General features: G+C 30.6%; 2 protein-coding genes across 2 annotated transcripts; one reads left to right on the top strand and one right to left on the bottom strand.

Annotated features, from left to right (window-relative positions):
• The first annotated feature begins 5,356 nt into the window (after positions 1-5,356).
• LOC106443898 (UDP-glycosyltransferase 79B5-like) lies at positions 5,357-7,347 on the top strand. The gene has a single exon (XM_048750514.1). The coding sequence runs from the start codon at positions 5,904-5,906 to the stop codon at positions 7,251-7,253; it is 1,350 nt and encodes a 449-aa protein (XP_048606471.1). The 5' UTR covers positions 5,357-5,903; the 3' UTR covers positions 7,254-7,347.
• Positions 7,348-8,386: 1,039 nt separating this feature from the next.
• Positions 8,387-12,116, bottom strand: LOC111212154 (QWRF motif-containing protein 2-like). Its single transcript, XM_022713585.2, has 6 exons — positions 10,643-12,116; positions 10,156-10,275; positions 9,316-9,432; positions 9,147-9,236; positions 8,903-9,010; positions 8,387-8,807 (listed from the first exon to the last, which is right to left on the bottom strand). The coding sequence occupies exons 1-6, from the start codon at positions 11,840-11,842 to the stop codon at positions 8,739-8,741; spliced, it is 1,704 nt and encodes a 567-aa protein (XP_022569306.1). The 5' UTR covers positions 11,843-12,116; the 3' UTR covers positions 8,387-8,738.
• Positions 12,117-16,384: the final 4,268 nt, after the last annotated feature.

Here is a 16,384-nt window from a genome sequence, read left to right as displayed (position 1 = left end):
CGGTTCTTCAGTTTTAAAATACCTGATCTGTACCTATTTTGTAACCAAAACTTAAGTAAAATCGATTCAAAAATAAGGAACATCAACCGTGATCATTCAAAATCAAACGAAAAGTAAACATATTTACTGATAAAAAGAAAACCCAATAAATAAAATCATAAAACGAAAACCAAGTTCTCATGAAATGAGAAACATTGTTTAACGAAAACAAAATCAAAATCTAAATACTTCAAGATTCAACGGCCATCTTCAACCATCAACCTTCATGTAATAGAACCACAAACCTTCATGTAATAGAACCACCAACCTTCGTGTAATAGATAAGTATTTTAGATGTTCAATATTTCTTAGTGTATTTTGGATATATATTAGGAATTGAGATCATGTTTGGTACAAGATCTTTTAGAGGTTTTGAATGTTTCGGGTTCTATCGGATATCCATTTAGATTCGGGTTCGGTTCGGATAATACCCATAACCCGAAATACCACAAAACAAGATCCATTCGGTATTTACATCGGGTTCGGATCGGTTCGGATTCATTTTTATCGGATCGGATTCGGTTCGGGTTTTCGGGTTCGGTTTATTTGCCCAGCCCTATTCAAAACCACTAAAAATCAATATATAAAAATTCATTTTTTGTTAACTGGAGTCAAATTTCATCGTTTTGTTTAACGATATCACTGTCCACAAAAAATTTCTTCCCTAATCTATACAATCACTAACAAATTTCTAATGAGGGTTTTAGGATCTACAGAGACGTCGACGGATAACAGAAAAATATGATATTTTTATCGTTTCTTTTGTAGCCAAAGGAAAGAGAGAGAAAAAGCTTTTAAAACTTATTAACGACAAGTAAGTTGATCTAATTTAGCATCTTTCCTTTTGCTTTTGGTGGATTTAATTGATCTCGCATCTATTTGATATTTTTTTAAAGAATTTATTCTGTTAAAATATAATCTTAGTTTCAATTTTATATTGCAATTTTGATACTTTTATTAATTCATTAGATAGAAATACATTAAAATACACTAATCTTACATTGTATATAAGATATACAAATGGATATTACATTGTGCATGTATGATATATATATATATATATATATATATATATATATATATATATATATATATATATATATTCGTGAACCAAACGTTATAATATATTTAAAATGATTTTTATTATAATATATTCGTGAACCAAACATTATAATATATTTAAAATTGTTTTTATTATCCATATATACAAGTACTTCAAAACTACAAATTAAGTGAATTTGAATCCAATAAAGAAAAGCCACATTGAACAATTTTTGTTTGTTTCCATATTCAGTTAAGTGACTTACATTTTCTAAATTTAATGATATAATAATATTTTATAAATTAATCAATTTATATAATAAATTGATATAGGTGATAAAATATCTAATCTATTAAAAGGGGAGTACATTTTGTATTTAACCCTAAATTTGTCACAAAAATTATCTTCTCATGCCATTGGTATTAAAAACAGGAGTTTTATAACTTAACAGATCTTGCATAAAATTAATTGTGTGTGTAACGTAAAGATCATTTATTTGTAAAGATCATTTATTTATAAAAAAAATCTCTCAAACAAAAACCTAGCCGCCAGAGGCTTCCCTTTGCTCTCCTCCTCTCTCACCATGGATTCCGGTCAGCTGCCGGAGCCTGACCCTCCAGAACCTCCCGACCGACCCTCATCTCCCGTTAGACCTTCCTCTTCCGATAAATCTTCTACCCCTTCAAACTTTTCACCTTCTCCAAATCTTATTTCACCAAAGGAGCTTCAATCTCGGACATTACCATTGTTTTTTTCGATTTTACATCTTCTCTCATCTCCTCTTAGTGTCCTCTTCACCAGAATCATTCCTGAGGGTAGATCTAAACCTGAGATTTTTTCAAACTTCACTGTATTCTGTCCCAGAGGTTCTTGGCCTTCTATTCTCTCTCCTTTTCAAGCAAAAGGAGCTCTTCATGTGGATTCGTTGGTGCTTGGTTTTGGGTCTTCCAGTGACCTTATTTCTACAGTATGCAGTCTCTTCTCCTGTGTTTTATCACTTTTAGTTCATATCTGTTGGATCTATGCATTTTGTCCCACAGCCTGTCACTACATGTACGGGTTGCTCAACCTCATCACCACCTCACACCGTCCAATTCCATGCGAAACATTAAAAAGGCCTAATATAAATATATTATGATGGACTTGGCTGCATTCTTCGTATGATCAACAACTACAAAAATCAGAATTTACATAGTTAAACGATGTACACATCCATCTAATGAGTTTTTTTAAATGGGGCTTAGCTACAGATTGATACCTACAATAAAGATTGAGTTTTTTTTTCTTTTTTAAATCCACTTATAAATCTCATAGATCAATAAGTGTTCAGGCCAGTGACATTTTCAGAATATAACAGAGAGACTTTCAAATTCAATAGATATAATATAGGATTAAAGATTCCATTTAAGCATTTACCTTGAGCATTCAAGTACCATTGACGCAGACAAGGGGTTGAATGTCCTCACTGTCAACCATTTTCTACTTTCTGCAAACAAACAATAAACATACACACCAATTTGACATAAACAAAAATATATATCTCCCTGTCAACAAGCAAATCAAATTTGTATAAATAATAATAAATATGTTTTATATAATTTTTACGTTTTGATTGATTTTCTTGTATAAAACGTAATTAGAAAATAGACATTTGCAAATTAACATTTTCAAACAATAATACATTTGCTTAAAGAAATTTTTTTTTGTGATTATTTATACAAAAACACTAATATAGAAGATTTATAAACAAATATAATACATGAATGACCTAAATACAATAACAATGTTATGTAACCACATGTTATATAAAACAAATATGTAACATAGAAAATGTATTTTATATCTATATTATTAAATATTTATAAGCTATGGAATCAAAGCAATTTCGTCTTCTTGCTCCTTTTCTTCTAGTACAAACAGTCGTTTGAAACATTATTTCAAAAGCTGTTATCGGACTAGGGGTAGAGTAGGAGTAGCCACAAATGAAATATTTGAGTTTTTTGAGGTATTGGTATCCGATATTTAAGAAGCTATAGAAAAGATGATGGATGCAACTAAGCGTAATTAATAACAGTAGCACTAACTAAAAGAGGTGCAATTGTGCAAATGATTCTCGTGAAGATTTTTTAAGTCTCTCAAGAATATAGACCCTGCTGTGTTTTCCCTGCCTAGTTTCTTCCTAAGATCGCTTCCAAAACTTGACTCATGATTTGGTTTCCATAATTTGATGTTGCCAGTTCTCTATGATATGGTATAGCTTGTGAACTTTACACTATCAGCAAAAGACAAAACCCCCCCAAACTAAGAGTTTGATTAGTAATAACTGTAGCTTTAAAATTTTTGCCGTAGAAAAAAATTAATAAACTTTTTGCTGTGGTTTTATATTTTATTGCTGTAGAATTTTATGGAAAGCACTAAAAATTTGCTTTGAATATTTAGCTCTGTAGAGCACTTGTACAGCTATAGGTTATTCCAAGAGCTCTGGTTTCAAAAAAAAAATTAAAGTTTGATTGTTCTGAATTTGGTGCTGTAGAAATAAATATGGCTGTGGACAGCACCTACAGCAACTACCAATCACCCCCTAAGCAACATATAGACAAAGAAATCTATATTATTAAAAGAGAAGTATCCATTAAAAATACCTCTAAGTTTTCTAATTTATTTATACTTCCATACCACTGAGAATTAAATTAAACTATCAATTTTAATGTTTGTCTTTTTCAGTTAAATTAATGAGTTTTCTTTAATCAAATTTAAATTTAATGTCATTAAATGAACCTCCATATTTTAATGTTTGTTTTTTCCAGTTAAATTAATGAGTTTTCCTTAATGAAATTTAAACTTAATGTCATTAAATGAACCTAAAAATACATCATATTTAACGTAGCTTATTACGGACGAGTACAGCCCAATAATGAACTTGAATTTTATTTTTACGAAAACGTGATATCACTTGACTTATGTAATATTTAAAATATATTAACTACAATATAACAAATGCATATAATCTACTTATACTTTAGTTTGAAATGATCATGCTCAAGTTTTATATAGTCAACTTACATCATGCATCGATCGATGTACAATAGTCAAACCACCAATAGTTTTCATTTTTTTTATAGGATGTATCAACCAACCAATCATCCCACTGATTTTCTAAGCTTTATAAAAAAACAAATCAATAAATACAAACTCAAAATTCAATATCTTCTATTAATCAAAACAGAATATCTTCAAAGTCGTATCTTTAATGTACCTATTAAATATAGAAATTGGAACCATAATTACACTAATTATAAGAATAGATTTGATTCCAACCAATTGATCTATTACTTCGGTAATTGATTTGCTTGCAGAAGAGGAAACAATAAATTTAAAATTTATAAGAATATAAAGATATAGAGATTCCAACCAATTGCCTATATTTGCGTATGATTTTCGCATAATAAGCTTCAAATTGAACATTGAAAAAGATAGAGAGATTTTTTTTAATCTTTTACCGACACAGAACTTAAACAAAACGAAGAGTTAAAGATAATTTTTTTTTTGTTACACTTCCCGGAAAAAACGGTTACAACATGGACTTTAATAATATGGCCTTTTAACATATTAATGTTATGGACATTTAATAATTATCTTGATGAAAAACAAAGATTATAAATAATTTATTATTAACAAAAGTATGAAATTATTTACAGTTTGATGACTAATTCTTCACCCTTTTTTATATGTTAAATTTTTCATAGAAGTTTAAAAATCATTTTATTTTCTTTAAACATATATAACTAATTTATAATCTTTTATGCCATACTAATTCATGATATAATATTTCTTCATATTTTACATTAATAACCATTGTTTTTATATATCGTCTACAATTCTCTAATTACGTCTATTTGTTCAATTTTGTATATGATATCGAATATTCATCATAAATAGATGGTTTAAGATGCCAAAAAAATTATTTATTTGGTGAATATAATACATCAAATATTACAAATACATCATTTAGTTAAATAAATATTAGTTATAATCTTTTATGCCATACTAATTCATGATATAATATTTCTTCATATTTTACATTAATAACCATTGTTTTTATATATCGTCTACAATTCTCTAATTACGTCTATTTGTTCAATTTTGTATATGATATCGAATATTCATCATAAATAGATGGTTTAAGATGTCAAAAAAATTATTTATTTGGTGAATATAATACATCAAATATTACAAATACATCATTTAGTTAAATAAATAACCATAAACCGAAAATTTATATCCGCGCGAGTATTCCTTAGTTAACAAAAGGAACATGCAGATGCAATCCAGCAATTACCACTACCTAACCTAACTAATCTCAATTAATAATGACACTTCACCTAAAACAAATCATGTTAAGCTAATTACTGTTAGATATATATAGATAAATAAACTGAGCAGAGGAAGAGCATCTCGGTTCCTGGAACATCTAAAGCATCATGCTCTCTCTCTCTCTCTCTCTCTCACATACTTCACCAACTATCTTTCCTTCCTCACGTGATTCACCTGACATTTAACACATGACACATGCAAATCACCAATTAGCACCACCTAACCGGACTAAATCTCAATTAAAAACTACACATCCTTGAAAACTGTGGTAAGTTAATAGATATATAGAGAGATAAACAGAGAAGAGGGGGAGCATCTAAATCAAAAGAAGTGACTTTTCTTCTACATAATTTGGGAAAAAGACTCACAAATTTCTGGTGTTTCAAAAAAAAAAAAAAAAAAAAAAAAAAAAGACTCACAAATTTCTTCTTTTTGCTCTCTTGAGAAAATGGGGTTTCATGCTTTTATGTACCCATGTTTTGCTTTTGGTCATATGATTCCATATCTTCATCTAGCCAACAAACTAGCGGAGAAAGGTCATAGCATAACCTTCTTGCTTCCCAAGAAAGCTCAGAAACAGCTTGAATCTCTTAACCTGCACCCAGAGAGCATTTGCTTCCATCCTCTTACTCTTCCTCCTGTTGAAGGTCTCCCTGTTGGCGCAGAGACAACCGCAGATCTCCCACCAAACACAACTGGGAAACTCATATCCGATGCCATGGATCTGTTACGCGATCAAATCGAAGCAAAGGTTCGTGTTTTGAAACCAGACCTAATATTCTTTGATTTAGTTCCTTGGGTTCCAGAAATGGCCAAAGAGTTTGGAGCCAAGAGTGTGAGTTACCAGATTGTATCCGCAGCTTGTGTAGCTGTTGCTCTTGCACCTGGTGTTGAATTAGGGTTTTCTCAACCGTCCGGTTATCCTTCTTCGAAAGTTGCTTTACGTGGGCACGACGCTAACCTCTATTCTGTCTTTACGAACTCCCACAAACGGTTTTTTAGTCGGATCATTACAGGGCTTAAGAACTCTGACGTAGTTTCCATAAGGACATGCGCGGAAATTGAGGGTAAATATTGCAGTTTCATCGAGAGAGAATGTCAGAGAAAAGTTCTTTTGACCGCTCCAATGTTCCCTGAGCCGCAAGAAAAGAGTGTTAAACCATTAGAAGATCAATGGAATAACTGGTTAAACGTGTTTGAACCGGGCTCGGTAGTGTTTTGTGCGTTGGGAAGCCAAACCATTTTAGAGAAAGATCAATTTCAAGAACTTTGTTTAGGAATGGAGCTAACTGGTTTACCATTTCTGGTAGCAGTTAAGCTGCCAAGAGGCTCTTCAACAGTTCAAGAAGCATTACCAGAAGGATTCAAAGAACGGGTAAAAGGTCGCGGAATCGTTTGGGGAGGATGGGTGGAACAACCTTTGATATTGTCTCATCAATCCGTAGGATGCTTTGTGAACCATTGTGGATCCGGTTCAATGTGGGAATCTCTGGTTAGTGATTGTCAGATTGTGTTTATTCCTCAGTTAGGTGATCAAGTTCTCACCACAAAATTATTGAGTGAGGAACTAGAAGTTTCTGTGAAAGTTCATAGAGAAGATTCAGGATGGTTTTCCAAAGAGAGCTTGAGAGATGCAGTTAAATCCGTGATGGATAAAGATAGTGAGATTGGGAATTTAGTGAAGAGGAATCATATGAAACTGAGAGAGACTTTGGTTAGTCCTGGATTGTTGAGTGGTTATGCTGATAAGTTTGTTGAAGCATTGGAGGCTGAAGTCAACAACACAAAATCGTCTTGAATTGAATACTTTTTATATTCTAATGTAACGTTTCTTAAGTATTGAAATAAATGTTTTAATGGTGTTTTACATTCTTAATATGAATTTCGAATAATTTTTCCCTTTATTAATTAGTTTGAAACAAATATAGAAATTAACAAACTTTATATATATATATATAGAGCCTTACTTTGGATACTACTTTTCAAAAATACTTTCAATTAAAAATATCATTTGAATTTAGAGTTTAGTGACTATTAATTATTGTTTAGTATTTAGAGGGTTAAATGGAATTTATAAACTTATATAAATGTTTTATCAGTGACGATTAAATACTTTCAATCAAAGCCAATTGTTTATTTGGTTAAATCTTTTAATATATGTCACTAAAAATTAGGTCATGCGAACTACAAATTGTTACAAAATTAGTGAATCTAAATCTAATCCAAAATGCAAAACAAGTAACGAACAATGTGAAGTATGCATACATGCTAAACTCACAAAAACATTATCACGTCATGTCGAAAGAATAAATGAACGTCTAGATTTGATTTATGTGACTTAAAATACATACAAACTGTGAGAAAATGTACTTTATGACTTTCAAAGAAGACTGCACAAAATATTGTTATGTATATTTATTACGTAACAAAGATGAAACCTTAGATAAATTCAAAGAATTAAAACTCGATGTTGAAAATCAACTTAGACTATAAAGATAGAGTTAGAAGCTATAAAAGATGTGAGTATGATGATCCATTTAATGCATTCTATAAAGAACATAGTATTAATCCACCAAACTATTGATCCATATTCACTCGAATCTAATGAAGTTGTTGACCGAAAAAAATCAAACTCTAAAAAAGATGATGAATGCAATGTTTACCACTAATCATATATCCTGAACTAAATGTCATACAAAGTAACCGGCAAAACACCGTATAAATTATAGAAAGATAATGTACCTTTATACAAATATTCAAAATGTAAGGATACTTGGTATAAATTATGGTACCACTTTATAAAAAGATCAGGATCTAAAACAGTGGACTTCAAGGTTAATCAACAAACAAGGCGTTGAGGCACATAAACTAGAAAGACAAGACCGCTTAACATTATAAAAACGGCAACAAGTCTATAACAAAAAAGAAAAGGAAAGGCAAAATCAGTGATTCATTACATTACTACATCTGTTATATGTACACAAGAAGAGAACTTTTGTATACAAAACTAAGCTTACTTTAGAGGAATTACCTGCAAACTTACATAAAAAACAAACATAAAACTACGAGAAGCAAGAGAGAGAGCAAGGGGAAAGAGAGAGAGAGAGAGATGGCGACAATAAACCCGCGAACCTCATCCTTAATCTTGGTTTGAAAACGATAAGGTCGAGATTCGAGGAAGAAAAAGGCCCCGTGTTAGCAAATTTGTTCTTGGTGAGAATTGTTGTTGTTGTAGTCAAAAAGAACAAATATATTCTCTTGAGGAAGATCAGTTTTTCTAGAGTCATGAAGTCAAGCTGCTTGTGATTGGTCTTAGTTGTATTATGTGCGTCTTCACGCTACAGTCTGTAACCTGTTTGTTTTGTGTTTACCCCAAATCAATGTCAGAATATAGACATTGCAGATAAATCTAAACCTGACAAAAGAACAAGAAGAAAATTTGTTTACCTGCATTGCTGCTACTCTTGATAAGAAACCTTGACATCTTTCAAGCAAAACCTTTTCCTTTGCAGTTACATTCACCGTTTCCACCATTACAGAATTCATTTCATCAACCTAGCCATAATAATAACACAACTGAGCTTAATCCATAAAACACAAGGGTTGTCCCAAGACAAATTACATTGTGTTTTTAGCTTTCAAAAGACAGTTTTTAAGTTAATCGCTGAGATAGAGACAGAGAGCATTTTACCTTCAAAGTAAGCGAGAATATGGAAGATGACATAGCTTGCATTACATCAACAGCTGAACTAACAGCATGCTTAAGGTCTTTGATATCAACCTAACCCAATGTTTTAAAAATTAAAGCCAAAACAATCATGTCAAGGCTATTAGTATATTATGTCACATAGGTAACTCACCACCGTTTTTCCAACAATAGGTAGACGAAGCGTGCTGGCTTTCAATGCTTGGGTTGCTCCAGACAAAGAACTTGAATGATCTCTGTCCAGAAGAGACCACTCTTCCAGATATCCCATCTACAATTTTGACAAATACACACGCAAGATTATTATTACTAATATCAAAAACAACACCCATACTATTCTTTCTTTTTATGTGCATCACCAATGGGAATGTACTAGTACTACAGTCAAAGTTTCAGAATAATGTGAGATGATTCTAAGCAAGCAAGCATACCAACTTCTATAGGTGGATATAACAATTTTTACCTACCATAAACTTTATTTCACTCTACAGCAAGAAAGGATCACTAAGCTAAAATTCCAGAGAATATCTGTCTTCTTTCCCCCCAAAAAAAAATAGAAAGAAACAAATCTTAATCAAGACATTGTCCCTTTTAGGTAAGACAATGTTACAACTTTCTTACCTGTCCCCTCAGAATAGAAGCCAGTTTCAATTTTAAGTAAGATATGCTTCCTTGTCAAAGTTTCAGAATGTTGTGAGATGATTCTAAGCAAGTAAGCATACCAATTTCTAGTGGTAGATTTAACCATTTTACCCACCATACATAAACAATTAACAGGAGTCCAGATTCATTAGCTAAACCTGTTACAATACAATTACCATTCTGCATTAAATTAAGTTATATCCAAAACTTTCTTTTCTCTCTGCATCAAGAAAGGATCACTAAAGCTAAATTCCACAGAATAATCTGTCTTCTTTCCCAAAAAAAAAAAAAAAATAGAAAGAAACAAATCATAATCAAGACAAATCTTAATAGAAAGAGTTCATATTCTTACCTGTCCCCTCAGAATAGAAGCTAGTTTCAGTTTCTGCTTTAGCAAAAGTAACTTGATTCTCTTTAATGTAACGCTGTGGCGCAGTTCCGAGATTGATACCCATGCATTCCACAGGTTTTTCTGGCAGAGAGAAAACAAAAAGTGTTTTCACATTCTATGTAACGCCAGAAACCACAAGAAACAATGGCTTTTAAGTTTACACTTACAACCATCTTCTTGAAAGATTTCAATTAACTATACTTCCTATGCAGGCTACTCTTCCACTATTCTAGTTCTGTAAGATTAACACATTCATGCTTAAACTCCACCTAGTCATGGTGTTGGCACCTAGAATGAGACTAAACGATATGTTTCCACAAATGCTAATAAATCTTGCACCCATCTCACCTAGATCCTAAGCAATACCCTTTTCTAAATCAGCAGCAGGTGGCTTAAAGCATCTACAATCCATAAAAGGAAATTAAACAAAAAACTCAAAAAGCCATACCTCTGCGTTCAATCTTTGCACCATTAAAGCAGAGTCTGCTCTCGCATTAACAAACCTCCACTGCAAGTAACGGTTATACAGAAGCCTCAGCAAATGTGCATCCACAACACGATCTCCCCCAATCTTCCCTCTCCTAATATCAGCAGAGAAACTAAGAATCGAAGGCGTGTCCTTGCGGTTATTATAACCATTCATCTGATCAGACACTCGACAAGGACTCGAAAGAGCCCTAGCTGGAGAAGTAGCAGTAGTAGTAGCCCAAAGCTTACTCGGTGAAGCAGAGCGAATAGCAGCAGCACCACCTCTTACAGGAGAAGAAGCCATACCACGAGGAGATGATACACTAGGCGAACCAGGATCCTGCAACCGTCTTAACCGGGTATTAGTCTCTTGCCAGAAGCTAGGAGAAGCCATAACGTTACGAGACAAGCTCCTTGACTTGATGACTTCTCCATTAGTGCTACCAGAAGAAACACTATCAGTATCAGAAGCAGTGACGTCACTAGAGGTTAATAAACCATTGTTTGGTCTTCTTCTTCTTCCACTTTCCACATCTAAACTCAACCTTCCATTAATAGAAACCCTAGGAGGACTAACACCAATCACAGAACTGCGCGACCTCGAGAGCGGATTCGGCCCCAAAGGTTCGGACTTTCCTCTCCGGGAAGCTCCGGGCCAGCGATGCTGATCCACCGGCTTCGAGTTCTCCCTCTGATCTCTCGCCGGCGTCGATCTCCGGTGAGAAACCGGCGGAGAAGCTTCCTTCTTTTTGCTAACGGGAAGCGAAAAGGCTTCGCCTTGGAAAGAAACAGACAAGCTCCGAGTGGAAGTAATGAGCATCTTCGTCGCCGCCGACACTTCGGCCGGAGCCGCCGAGGGTCGGCGACGGTCCACCGATTGCGAGCGTTTAGGTAATAACGACGGCGTTTTGATGGGATTAGAAGCGGAGTTTGTAGGGCGAGGGAGTAAGGGAGATGGGTGTCGTTTAGTTGTCTTGAGAATGGCGGAGGAGGAAGAGGATGAGGTTGTTGTTGTGGTGGTGGTGGTGGAGGAGGAGAGGGAGTGAGAAGGGGAAGGAGATAAGTAGCGAGAGGGGACCTGTTTGCCTCTTGTTGGTCTTCTTTGTCCGCTTCCGACATTGTTGGGTCGATCTCGAGGTGGGTTTCTTGGTTCAGTGCTGGAGATTACTCCAGCTACCATTATAGCTCTTCTTCTTCTTCTTCTTATTCGTTGATCCTCACATTGCACTCAAGAGATTTGTCTCCTTTTCTCAGCCGAACTCATCAAAACCGAAACTTTCAGAGATTGTTTTTTTTTTTAATTCTGGGAATTAAGAAGGAATTTTTGCAGTTTCTTGTTGCTTCGCAGGCGAGGAAGACGAGAGAGGGAGAGTGTGAGTGATGGGAGATGGGGGAGAAATTGCAAGTGGGGTTTGTGGATTTGGGGTAGAGGTTTCCTCAAAATCTTTTTTTTTTTGTTTTGGGTTTTTATGAGCTCTTTAAGTCTCTCTTGTTATAGTTTTAAATTATTATTATTATTATTATTATTTTGAGGTTTACATCAACTTTAGAGTTTGGCATGTTTATTCCTAATTTTTTGTTTGTTATGATTTGTCAGATGTTAGTTTAGTTTCTGACCTTTCTACAGTATAATATAATATCTTTCTAATTGTAACCATGATTTTTGCATTATTATTTTTAAATAACAAGAAAAATAAACTCGTTTTTTTCTCGCGATTTTTTGCTAATTAGTAGTTAGCTGAATAAATGCAGTCTTCATAATCAAATTAGTGTATTTGTAGAAGAAAATATGTTTTGGTAAGTTGTTGCTTATATATTTATCAGTTAATTCAAAGTTTTAGTCCGTTAAATTTTCAGTCTTGGCAGAATTTGTGATCTATTATGGTAAGTGCAGCCATTAGCTAATTAGCATAATTCAAATTTTGAAATTGTGGTTTGTCAAATTCTTTTTTATAACATGGTATTTAACTATAACTAGCTTAAGATCCGCGCAATTGCGCAAGATGAATGTTATATATAAAAATATTCTATATATATTATTATTTATTTGTATTCATTTACGTATTATTTATATAATTAAATTAGAGTAAGCACATAAATCAAAACAATACTTCTTGTTTATTTACGATATTTTTTTGGATAAATAAATCAAAACAATCATTTTATTTATTTTATAAGGTATATAACAAAATTTCAATGACATGGACATGAACAAAATTTTAATGCAAATTTCAAAATTAAAATATTAAGGTTTCAATACAAATTTAGAAATTGTCATATTTAAGTATATTTCTATGTTATATAGTTTAATTTTAAACTATATTAATATATAATATGAATGTCTAGTAAATGAGACTTTATATTCATACAATTTATGATCATTTGTATCTTGTTATTACCAAAAAAGTTAAACCATTCATCGCAAAATTTTAGTGTGAGACATTCAATGTTTTTAGTAATTTATAGTCGTTTTAAAAATTCAAAATATAACATATAATTTTTTTTTATTATATGATTAATGTGATTATTTAATATATTTTAATTATATAAAATTAAACAAAAAAGACCTAAGATACAAAACTGTTATCAAATATTTATTATTCATAATCATTAATTGTCATATATACGTTAATCATATTAGGTAATTATGTAACTTTTATTTAAGGAAAGTACGAGAATATTATTTTGTACACTATTTATCAATTTAATAGTTAGTTTAATAAAATGTATAATATAAATTAAGATGTACCAACCTATTTCTTTAAGAATTTTGAATTTAATCCTTACGGTGACACGTGGGTACGAAACAACGTTGTAATGTTTCTCAATTAATATATAAAGGATGTTTACACGAATTCACATAAAGAACCAAAATGATACTGTCTCTCCTCTGATACATATATTTGGCCACCATGAAATCTTATATTATCATTCTTGAGAATAATTAGCATAAGAAAAAACATTTTTAGGAAAAAAATGGTTTACCTTTATGTTTTTAGAAAGTTGATTGAACATTTGCATGTGCTTAAATTGATTTGCTTTTTTTAGAAAGATTTAATTAAATTGATCATCTATTCTATTAAAACATGAACATGATCTATTGATATAGATGTGGTCCAACTATTTTAATATAATTTTTAAAACTTCTTATTAAACATTTAAGGAAAATATTAAACAAAAAAAAAAATACAAATTGACTAAAAACACAAATATAAAAATTAATTTAAAAAAAAAATAAAAATATACCCAGAATCTAGTACTTCTTAGATTTTCAGTGAGAGTTACTTTTGGCACTCTTATACTTAATAGTTTCCATATATTAACCCACAAATTAATCTAGCTAACAAAACAACACGTAAGAGATTTATATAAAACTTTTATGTTTTAAAAATAGACATTTAAAAAAAAAATTGCAAATATCATTTTTGACAAAATTTATTGAGCCTATATTATTAAAGTTGAAGTACACATTAAAATTGTTTGGAAACATGAATATCAGCAAATGAGAATTATTTGGAAACATAGATATCAATATAAAAAAGAAATATAGTATCATTTTAGTAATTTTATTAATATAATTAAATCAATTATTTTTCCATATTTCACTCAGTTTAATAATTACTTTAGTTATATTACTTTAACAATACATCACATCATTAATTATATTACCATAATAATAATAGTGTAGATTTTTATTTATTAGTTTTCAACATTAAAAATCAAAAATGTAAAAAAATGGGTTTTCCATATGGTTAAACATTCGGTTTAGTTTGTTTTACAATTTTTTTTTTAATTTTAGTTTCAATCGGTGGAAAATTACGTATCCAAAAACATAATTCAAAGACAGTTTTTGTGAATAAATTAATAATTTAAATCAAAATAATAAAAATGTATTACATTTATTGTCACTTAATTTTCACTCCATATAATTATTTTACTAAATAAAATCTTTTTTTCTATTTCACTTAATTAAGCCAAACAAATAAAAAGAGTACGGGTTGTTCTTTTGAGGTATCATTTTTTTTTTGAAATTAGACCCTCCTTGAATATTATAAATTTATGTATGAGTTTTAAGTTTTGTTTTCTGGGTCTGGATGAGTTTGATTTTAATTTATATGAACCTAAAATATCTAAATAACATATGTATCTGAAACGGATTCGAATATTTGTACCAAAAAAATTATACTACCCGATTCGGTCCAGGTTTTTTGAATACAATTATTTATATTACGACACATCTAAAATATATAACATTAATTATGAAAAAAAATATCAATGTATAAAAAATGAAACAACCATTACCCGTGCAAATGTGTGGATCAATCTCTAGTTAGTATTAATTCTCTTGACAAAAAAATAAAGAATTACTATTGATTCAAGTTTAGTGAAAACAGTTAATCACATCAATATGCATTTGTAATCAAATAATCTATATATGATCAACTATTAATATATATATTAAAAGAAATTCATATGCCCTTCTTTTGCTAAGATATGATATAGCTTTTACGTTTTCTCTCGATTGTTTCGGTCGCATACGGTCAGTATAAAGTCAACGGGAGAGAAAAGAATAGGTCAATTTATGTAGGGATAAATTTATTCTAAAGGAAAGTGTGTACGTACGTGAGATAATATCACTACAAGCAAAGTAATGGATTTTGCTACCGGATGTCTTCTTGCACCATGTACAGTAAAAAAATTTAAAATATTTTTTAACAGTTAAATATAAATTATATTATAAAATAAAATTTTATTAATATTATAAATTTTCTTTTTCGTATCAATATTTTAATATAAATTTGATTTAATTAAACATAAAAATTATATTTAAAAATATGCATGTTTATATTTGAAATTATAATCTTAGATAGATTTTTCTATCTATTTATTTTAATTAAATATATTAAAGAAATTTGTAAAAGTTGCATTATTACCAAAAATTAAAATTAAACAATATTTATAAAATTTGTAGATATATAAGAAAATAATGATTTTACGATTAATTTTTATAATTTTATAAAAAAAATTGTATACATTTTTGAAAATTTTAGTAATAAAATTGTATAATTTAAAAATATATAATTAAATTATATTTCGAATGTCATATTTGAATATATTTATTTTAATGATGATTTATGAGTTATTCTCATATTCTTAAAAAAAATCCAAAAATATAAATTGACATTAAATGTAATATATGAGTTATTAACATATTTTAAAAAGTTTACCAAAAATATAAATTAACATTAAATGCAATTGTCCATGTCATATTAAACTATAAGACATGTCATTAATTTCAGTAGCCATGTCATATTTGTTTTGTGAAACTGATTGTAGAAAAGACTTGTGGTAAAATCACTTCGTAAATATAGTCTAAGAGATTAACGTTAGTGAAATATTTATAGAAAATCAAAAGATGTAATGTAACTTTTAGCTTCCATTAATATTTTCTTGCTTCGTAGTGAGTGTTAGTTAGTCCATGCTTAGTCATTTTTGCTTGTCAAAGCTGGCTTAAACAACTCTCTTAATAATAATAACAATCAGTTTAGAATTTATCAAATAATTAATTAACGTTTGTGTCTAGATATTCTATATATAAGCAGTAGTGATATGGTAATCAACACAATAATGGAGTATGGTTCTCTCCGGAACATAAATGACTGAGGAATCGACGTGTCATCAACTGAAAAAACTTAAGAACCAATCAACTTATTTTGTTTGT

This window comes from Brassica napus, chromosome C3 (assembly GCF_020379485.1).
Source record: "Brassica napus cultivar Da-Ae chromosome C3, Da-Ae, whole genome shotgun sequence".
In the NCBI taxonomy this organism is placed as follows: Eukaryota; Viridiplantae; Streptophyta; class Magnoliopsida; order Brassicales; family Brassicaceae; genus Brassica; species Brassica napus.
The sequence above is the reverse complement of the archived record's forward strand: the minus strand, read 5'-3'. Positions and strand labels throughout refer to the sequence as shown.